At 51.0% G+C, this 9,020-nt stretch overlaps 2 protein-coding genes across 3 annotated transcripts; both read right to left on the bottom strand.

The window, feature by feature from the left end:
• Positions 1–378: 378 nt before the first annotated feature.
• Positions 379–2,714, bottom strand: LOC108643926 (PHD finger protein 7-like). Its single transcript, XM_029961440.1, is given in 8 exon segments — positions 379–755; positions 903–1,128; positions 1,131–1,167; positions 1,244–1,368; positions 1,525–1,626; positions 1,714–1,805; positions 1,901–1,942; positions 2,696–2,714. Coding segments are annotated over 8 exon segments (1,020 nt in total).
• Positions 2,715–3,684: 970 nt separating this feature from the next.
• On the bottom strand, positions 3,685–8,634 carry LOC108643228 (hydrocephalus-inducing protein homolog). Of its 2 annotated transcripts, none has more exons than XM_029961385.1 (4): positions 8,504–8,634; positions 7,764–7,978; positions 5,189–5,313; positions 3,685–3,828 (listed from the first exon to the last, which is right to left on the bottom strand). In XM_029961385.1, exons 1-4 carry the CDS (start codon positions 8,612–8,614, stop codon positions 3,713–3,715), a joined length of 567 nt encoding a protein of 188 aa, XP_029817245.1. In that variant the 5' UTR covers positions 8,615–8,634; the 3' UTR covers positions 3,685–3,712. The 2 variants fall into 2 exon arrangements, with proteins under 2 accessions (XP_029817245.1, XP_029817263.1); XM_029961403.1 differs by having other exon boundaries at positions 7,764–7,963.
• Positions 8,635–9,020: the final 386 nt, after the last annotated feature.

Raw genomic sequence — 9,020 nt, 5'->3', positions numbered from 1 at the left:
TATTATCTGAGAAAAGCAAATTCAGCGCTGGGTGATCAGGGAGGGGTTTGAACAACCCCCAAAGGAGACAGTTGTTCTATTTTATTCTCTATATAAATATACATATTCATTACACATTGTCAAGTCAGACATTGAGCAGATGTTTGCTTGTTATCTACACAAAGTTATCAATTTTTCAGAAAGGTGTCATTATCTATAACTAAACCAAGTCCCTTCACTATGAACCTTAGACAAGGTAAAAGGGAGGTAACTTGTTTTATGTCTTTACAGGGGCCCAATTAAGTTTTACGATTTGTTTTCCTTTTCTCTCTCTGGGTTGTGTTGACTTTAGGCTGTTTTCTTTTTAATTAGCTCGAATCATTCTCCCTTTTACCTTCTCTAAAATTTATAGTGAAGGGACACCCAGTCCCTCCCAGTGGCTCCTGGCACTGGCTGCATTAACCAGTCCCGTTGGCTGGCGGGACTGGTTTCGCCTTCGGGGTGTTCTCTCTGCACAGGAGCAGTTCCCAGGGCTGATGGTCTCTGGGTGGTGTGGAGGCTGCTGGTCTCTGGTGCTGAAGATCCAGGAGATGGCAGCTGGGCGCTGGGGCTGGGGCTGACGGTCTCCAGTGCTGGAGAACTGGGAGACAGCCCTGGTAGCGCCAGGCTGCCTGTGTTGGGGCTGATGGTCTCGGGTTCCCTGGAGCTGTCAGAAGGCTCCAGTCCTGACTGTCTGGCCACGCTGACACCAGCAAGCCCCGAGTCATCCCGGGAGGCTGGAGGGGAAGAAGGAGGGACAAGATCGTTCCAGACCTGGGACAAGATAGGCCAGAGCAGTGCGGCTCTGCCAAACCCACCCTGGGCACCCACTGCCAGGCCCAGGGGCACCAGGCCCAGGGGCAACAGGTTTGTTTGCCGCTTACATGTGCCCAGACCAGCACAGCCATCACATTCCCAGCTGGTTATGCTGGCCCTCAGGCCAGAGCAGGCTCTGTGGGTGCCCTCAGCAGCACAGGAGGAGCACCAGAGCAGTTCCCAGGGCCTGGGGAAGCAAACGGGTTCATGGAGGTGAGGACAAAATGTCCAAAGCGTGGGATTATCTGGCTGAGCTCTTCTGGGTCCTTCTGCTTCAAGCCCTGCAGAGCTTGAAGCACTGCCTGCTGTGGGCTGTGTGTGGGGCAGAAGGCCCTGTGGGGAAAAGGAGTGGGTGAGGTGAGAAGTGCTGGGCCTTCCCAGGTGGTGGTGAGGAGGGGACAGGAGGTACCTGTACGGTGCCATGAACTGGGTGACACAGCCTCCCTGCTTGGCACAAGGCAGGTGGAAACTCAGGTCACAGTGTCTTGCCCAGCAGGGGATGGTGGCCCCGCTCTGGTCACAGATGAAGCACCTCTGGAAAGAGCAGAGCAGCCCCATCAGCAGCAGCCTCAGGGCCTCCTCCTTGTCCCAGAGCTGGTTGGAAGGGTTGGGCTTTCTTGCTTGGGGTCTGGGCTGAGCTCCAGCAAACCTCGCCTGGCCCAAATCTCCCTGCTCTTGTCAGGCTCTCACCTTCTGTGCTGCCTGGGAGACTATATCTGGGATCTCCCTTGGGAGAAAGCCAAGGAGTCCTACTCGATCATTCTCTTGCTGATGAAGGAGGCTGGCAAAAACCTGCAGGAAAGATGATGCACTGCTGAGGAGAGAGTGTGGTGGGAACTGCCCACTGGAAAGCTGGAGAGAGCCCACGGAGCAACTCACCAGGCAGAACTGGTGGGCACAGAACCCATTTATGTGAAGGTTTTCTCCACAGATGTCCAGGTCAGCCTCTGATCGCTGGCACAGCAGGCACGCTGGAGGGGAGAGACAATGGCCCTGAGCATGGCACCTGTGCTGCCCACCCTGACAGCCCCTCTGCCAGGCTGCGGGAGGGGCACTTGGCTCTCACCTGGCTCCCTCCCTTTGGGGGCCTCCTCCTGCCTGTCTGCCACTGTGAGTCAGGGAGTCTCTGTCCTTGGAACACCGAGGGGTGCTCCAGGTGCTCCTCCAGTGGTTCCAAGGCAGAAGTGAGAGGAGTTGGCAGCACAGGCCAGAGCCCTGAGGCGTAGAGCCCCTGACTCGCTGCTCAGCCCTGCGTGAGCCCGGTCTCTCTCTGCTGTCTCCTCCTGTCCTCTGGTTGAGGAACACCTAACCAGGCAGGCTGGGTAAACTCAAATTTAGACAGAAGAAGCACAGAAACATGACATTATTTGAAGACAGTCTACCTGCATCTGCAAAAAAAAAAAAAAGCTTTCTAAAAGTCCAGATACTTTACAAAATGTATCCCCTCCACATAAAAAATCAGATTTCTACCCATCTGCACTGTAGCAAAAAGGCAAATTTCAAGATAAAAAAATAACAAGGAAATGAACATACTACCACAAGTTATAGCCACTCCTACCTGAGAAAATAACTCATGAACGATTCCTCTGAAGCCACTCAGACAATAACTTTGGAAAGGCATTTTAAAGCTGTTTTGTTAGTCGATTTGCCATTACGACTCAATAAATTTTTCAAACCCTTATAGTTCTCTTTTTCAGTCTTAGAGAGGGAAGCCCCCATTTTTATTTTATTTTTTGTTGTTGTTGTTGTTTTTTTTTAAGGGAATATGCCGGCGCCTGCTCCTACCTGAATGTGGTCAGGAAGGTTGAGGTATTCAAAACAGACTGCTATCCCGTGGTGACGCAGTCAGCTAATACCTTGCTGCTGAGACGCCGGTCCATCATCGGAACACAGACTCGCCCCGGCTGTGCCTTAGGACTGCTTATATCTTCACAGGAGAGTTCAGACAATCCTTGCCTCACCACGAGGGCACCATTTAGGACGGATTAGTGGGACAGGGGAGACCTCCAGGCTCTTGGGTGCCTGCCCATCACCTGGAGGTGAATGCCCTTCCCCCCGGCCCCCCAGCACGTGGCCCGCGACCCCATAAGGAGCTCACAGACCACCAGGGAGGGAGGGACGAAAGAGGAAGTTTATTGTGGGGAAGGGGTTTATAAGGCTTTTAGGAGGGTCAAAGGGAAACCAATCACAAGTTCAGGGGCACACAGAAAAAAACAATCAGGTAAGGGGTCAACAGCCAACAGGAAGGGGTTAACAAGGACCAATGAGAAACACCTCAGGACACCTTCCCAGGACACCCTGTATGGGAGACAAGTCTCTCACAGGGGGTGTTGGGAAAAAGAAGCACTGACCTTGCAGAAAATACAAAAAGCCATTTTGAAACATGTTTAAACTACATTAAAACCTTCTGTTTCTATAACATTTGAGCTGTTTTCTTCTTTTTTCTCACTAGTCCATCTCTGACAGGACTTCTTCCATCCTGCATATGGCCAATCCATTGCCACAGTGGCTCTGGAGGTCACTGACATTGTTAAAGGTGGAGGCCACAGCACTTCAAAAGGGAGGACAGGGCCACATGATCCTCCCGTGCTGCTGGTTGGTCCCCCTGTCTCTGGGCAAACTGCCCCTCTCCGGAGCTGAGAACTGAACAACTTTGTCGCTTCTTACTGCGAGCTGTGACTGCCCTGCAAACTCTGCAGGAACACCTACTTGTTCCTAACACCCTAAAGCACTCAAAAGCACAAGCACCCCCTGAGGCCATAGGTTAGTTTTACCCTTGGGCAGTGCATGTCACTGCATCTTTCAGACCAACCTGATCTTCTGCGGATACTCCTCTGCCTCAGCAGCAAAAGCCTTCCACTGGAATCGGGCTGTGATGTTACTTCTGTTGTGGATGGCCGTGGTTCTGTGGCTTGACAAGTTCCAGAGAGTACTTGTCCAGCCCGATGTTGAAGTCCTTAGCTTTTCCAAGAAGTCTGGTGTGGGTATCTTCACCTGGAACAAAGCAAAGAGGAGTCTTTGCTCAGCTCCCTTGCTGATGGAATTACAAGGAGCAGAGCAAACCACAGGTAACAGAAGAAAGTGTCCAGCTTTTAGCTGGATAAGTAATTCCACGGATCAGTACATTTATCAAATCCCAACAGCTCCGTGGGTACAGTGTGAGGATGTCCTGGACACCACCTTAAGCACCTGATTTCTGGGTGGGTTTGTAGAGATTTGTCCCCAGGTGACAGTATTTACAGTGAGATTTGTCAGGTGTGCTCAGGTGACCCACTCAGATCCCAGGCAATTCTGTATCAAATTCATTCGGGTGACTCTAAGGAGCCCCACTCAGTCACAGCCCAGGGGCTCCTGAAGGCACCCCACGGGGCTCCTGCCTCTCCCAATCCCGCTCCCTGTCCAAACCCATGGCCACATCAGTCTAGAAATATTTGATATCATTCTGATCTCAAACACCAAGCTGAAACATTTGAACTGAAAGAAAGAAGGGCAGAGAGACAGACTAAAAGTACAGAGCAGCTTTTATACGAAGACTGAATGGGGTTCCTCAACCCAGAAATCAAATGGGAGACAGGTGGGAGAGGTTTGGAGAGCATGAATGGCCTGGGAAATGGGAATAAGGGACAATTTGTCACGATTTGTCATCCAACAGGAACCCGAGGGCCTGAAAATGTTCTTAGACAGAAATTACATGTATATGTAGAGGACAAGATAGAAAAAGGGTCTGTGGCAAGACAACAGAGAAGCAGCTTAGGGGACAGAGGTGAGCAAAAGACACATGACATTGGAGAGAGTTGGATGGAAAGCTCACAGGTCACAGACAGCACTGTCCAGGAACACAACTTCAGCCCTGCACATCCACACTGCAGTGGAGAATCAAGGTTCCTCCTTCCTCCACTCAGCAACTCCCAGCAAAACAGGATTCCAAAAATCTCATCCCTGTTTGAGGGCTTTATCCACTTTATCAACCCCCTAAACACTAACTAGTTTGCACTTTTCGTTGCGGTGAAGCTGGGACGGGGCGGTGCTGCTGGAGGGGGAATTCAGGTGGCTGGGACAGTGGGGAGTGCTGGTAGAGGACTGGGGTGGGGGTGCAGGATGGAGGACACCATGCTGGCACCAGGGTCCCCCCAGGGATGGACCAGCAAACAGCAACACAGCACATCCAGGACAGGGGCAGACTCAGCCTTGGCCCCTTCTCTGCTCACTTCTGAGCACTGAAACACACGGAGGCTTTGAAAGGAACAGTTCTACAAGTAGTTTGCAGAGCAAGTCTAACGTTATTCTGCTTAGAAAGGGCTCTGCTGTTGGGAAGGACGCGGGGTGAGTGCCCCGTGCAGTGCCCAGCACTCACCTCTGTCGCAGTGCACTGCCAGGGATGTGCAATGGTGCCCGGTCTGCAGCGGGTGATATTCCACTGTCACTTGCTTGGCTTCACCAACATCGAGGGTTCCCGTGGCTGGGCTGGCAGTGAAAGGGCTGCAAGACCAAGAGAGAGATCAGGACTCTTGGGGGAGGTTTGGGGACGATACTTGCAGTCTAGTTCACTTCAGCTGACTTGTGCAAGCGAGGAGCAAAGCAACCACAGTCAGCAGAAGACAGACAGAACACACAGCATCAGAAACAGCTACTGACTCTCTTTGGAGGAGATGCAGCCCTCAGAAAATCCTGTTGGATGAAATGAACTCATCTCCCCCATACTCTGCGTGGAGGCTCAAGGGTCTGACTGCCAGCAATCCCAGCAGAGAATGGTTTGGGAAGAGCACAGAGAGGGTTAAGAGCTATTTGCATGACACTGACTGCCTGGGGAATGTCTCTTTTCTGGTTCCCTATAAACCTCAAATGGCAGGGCACTCCCTGTCCTGTGAGATTACAGCCTAGGAATCAAGAGGGAGAATAAAGTCTTCCTTGAAGACCAGAGAATAATGAATTTAATTTGCAGTGTGGTTGTTTGGGGTTGTTTTTCCCCTTGTAAACATCCTGGTTTAGCCTAAGAAAGGGCACCTTTTATCACATTTCAATGAAAGCTGCTGGAAGAAAAGGAGCAATGAAAACTCTGAAGGAGTGCAACTGCAAATTGGAGCAATACAGTGACCTGGACACAGTACCCAAAAGGAGGGTCCTGTTTACAGCCTGAAGGATTCAATCCCATCTAAATGAAGTGCCATTAAGAGCAGCACATCAAGGGAGCTGAACAGGAGGTTTCTGTGTATTCCCCAGCCATGCAGTCTGGGATTCTGGAGTGTCATCCAGGCTGGTAACTGTTTGCTTGGCCCACCAGAGAAACAAGGGAAATCATTAGGCAAATGTGTTGGTGCAGTTTGGATTTAACAGGAGCAATTTGGCTTTGTCACCAGGTAAACAGCTCTTGCCTGACAGACACAAAAATCAGAGCTTTAGTGCTTCAGGACAGCTCAGGTGAAAGGAACAGTTCTGCCCAGGGGCTGCTGGGCTTTGTGCTCTTCCTACAGCCCCACTGAGAAAACAAAAGTTTAGTGCCTGCTGATGGTTAATTTGTCACCTTAAAAACATTTCCTGGGGATTCTGATAATGATTAGAGAATGCAACACAAAAAAAAAATAAATAAGAAGAACAACTGGAGCCCTGTGCAAACTGAACTTTGTTCCTGTCAGTGGTGACAGTTGATGGAATTGCTGCCCTTTCTGCTCCTTATAAGGAGCTACTGCTGCAATTAGGGGCCTGACCTGGTCCCATTACCACCAGTGAGAACATCACTACTGGCTAATGGAGAAGCCTTGGGCCAGCAATGTTTTTGTGCTGGGCCTGAGACTTTGGAGAGAGAGGAGGAAAGACAAGCCCCACCAGCCCCAGAGCTGGATTACTCTCTGTGCTCCTGCATCTGCCCTGATGGGGATGCCAGGACTGCTGCAGGGCTCTGCTGGGGCTCAGGCGTTCATTGCCTGGGGTAGGAAAGGCACGGAATTTTTTTCCTGTTCTTTTGCCAGAAATTTTGCCAGAACAGAGAAGTTACTAGTTAAGGGGCAACTCATGAGTGCTACCTTCCCTCCCGTTCCCTTCCTACTCCTGCCCCATGTCGATATACTCCTGCCCTCAGATGGCTGGATGGGGAATAAGACTCCTGGTACTGACTTCAGGGGATGCCTGAGAAAGAAGGCATCTTCCTATTTTCAATTTCTCAGAAGAGGATCCAGCCAAGTTCAGGACTAAGAACCCAAGTGCAAATCAGCCCCTGCATCTCCTACATTTTCACATATTCCCCAAATTGCTCCTGTTTCTTATACACCTGTGCATATGCCTATGGGCAGATGGTAGATCAACAGGCATGAGAGGACCTTGAAGAAAGTTCCCAAGGAAGAATGAATGATAGTTTGACAAAAAATTAACACAGAGCAAAATAAATGGAAAACAAAGCAGAAACACGGGAACTTCAGAGTATTTTAAAAGAAATCAGAATGAAATCTGCTTCAAAATTTAGACTGGCTTTCAAAGGTTCCTCATGAAACAGAAGAGATGACTGATGCCCTCAGCTGACAAGGGAAATCAGATCAGCTTTGACTAACAGGAACAGCATGGGCTGTTCACAACACAGCTCACGTTGGGCATCTGATGAGGGGCCCCCTGATGTGCCACACGCTCGAGGTCTCCTGGAGAATGGGTTTATTGGCTGACAGTGGGAGGCAGCCATTTCAGAAGGTGGTGGTGCTCAGGAGGGTGCAGACCAACCACTAACGTGTTCCAGCAGTCCCCAGGAAATCTGGGAGAGACAAAGCTCAGGGCTTGCATCCTGCTTAAAACACTAGAAGCAACAGCAGACCCCACACGTCCTGCCCCTTTCCAGCTGTGGCTGCAGTGCAGCAGCTCGGATGCTCTGGTTCCTTTGGGATACTCTTTCCCAACTCTGCCATCACCCAAAGGTGTTTTGCACTAAGACAGATGAGCTGCTTTACCTCTCAGTGCTGAGGCTGTAACAGGCTTCCAGGTTCCCGATGTTGTGAACCAGCAGAGTCTTCTGGGTGCTGTGGTTGACTGGACACGGCGAGAAGTCCAGCTGGTCAGGGAAGTCCAAGACTGGGCAGGCACCAATGGCTCGGATTGGCACAGAGACCTTTTCCCTTTCACTGCTGCAGACAAGCTGGTGGAAATGATCCTGCAGGAAAAGAGACTGGCACAGCATTGAGGGCATTGAGTGCCATCCTCATGGCAGAAGAAAAAGGGCTGTTTTCTATGACCCTTTGTGGGCATGAATTGACCTCTCCCACCCCAAAAACGACCACTAATTCATACTAATAAAGGCTGGAGAACAGAGCATGTGAAAAAGCATCAGTTTTGCTCCATTCCAATGGGAAAGAATAAAGCTCTCTGGATCATCTTTTTGTTCCTCTGGTATTTTCCATATTTAAATCCCTTCCACTGAACCTAGAGATGGCTAAACCTCAACACCCCTCCCTGTCATTTCCCTGCTGTTCCATCTGCCTGTTCCCCCTGTGAACGTTCAAGAACAGGCACGGAGGGAAAGCACAGCCCTCTAGGCCCAGCTGCAGGGCCTGGCAGCACCACGCCGTGCCAAGGTGTGACCAGCTCCAGGCTGCCTGCCCCCAGCCCAGAGCCGACCTCACAGCACGGGCTGGGCTATAACCAGTGTGCAACAAACGCCCTGGCTTTAGAGAGAACGGTCCTCCCAACTCACCTTGCTCCCCTCAGGGGTGAAAAGGATGTTTATAGTGCAAAATGAGCCCGGTGGGATCTGATGGCACACACCATTGGGGCCGACCAACTTGAAATAAGGTGAGCTGTCCATGGTGACCTTCACCAGCTGAGTAACCTGCAGGAAAGACACAAAATGGTGATTTTGCCACTTGTGCAAACAGGAGGAGACCTGGGTGTGCCCTGGTGACAGCCTTCCTTGACCACTTTCCCAAAGGACTTTTAGCTCTGGAGGTTCAAACACAGGCTACACAAGGGTGAACTTGGATCCCTCTGCCTGGGCAAAGCAGCTCGGCCAGAGGCAGTAGGGCAGTGCCTGCTGGGAAGGAAGGTCAGGCACCAGCAGTATGGAGACAGAACACCTGAACCAAGTCATCCTCATTTCAACAAGCCCAGAGAATCTGCCTGCTTCTGCCTGCACACAGCCACGCAGCCCTGTTCCAGAGGGAGAATGTGCTACCTGAAGGCAAACCAGCACATTGTCCTGGGGGCTCTTGCTG

Source organism: Manacus vitellinus, unplaced genomic scaffold (assembly GCF_001715985.3).
Source record: "Manacus vitellinus isolate BGI_N305 unplaced genomic scaffold, ASM171598v3 ctg7180002428136_pilon, whole genome shotgun sequence".
Lineage (NCBI taxonomy): Eukaryota > Metazoa > Chordata > Aves > Passeriformes > Pipridae > Manacus > Manacus vitellinus.
Note: the sequence above shows the minus strand (reverse complement) of the source record. Positions and strands in the feature narration are given on the sequence as shown.

What these genes read in the sequence shown, in the direction of transcription:
- LOC108643228 (XM_029961385.1), bottom strand. Translation starts at nt 8,614, where the DNA reads ATGGACAGCTCACCTTATTTCAAGTTGGTCGGCCCCAATGGTGTGTGC. An exon ending in TACAGCCTCAGCACTGAGAG is followed by an intron (nt 5,314 to 7,763) that starts GTAAAGCAGCTC and finishes TTGGTCTTGCAG; the next exon opens with CCCTTTCACTGCCAGCCCAG. An exon ending in GGCAGTGCACTGCGACAGAG is followed by an intron (nt 3,829 to 5,188) that starts GTGAGTGCTGGG and finishes GCTTTGTTCCAG; the next exon opens with GTGAAGATACCCACACCAGA.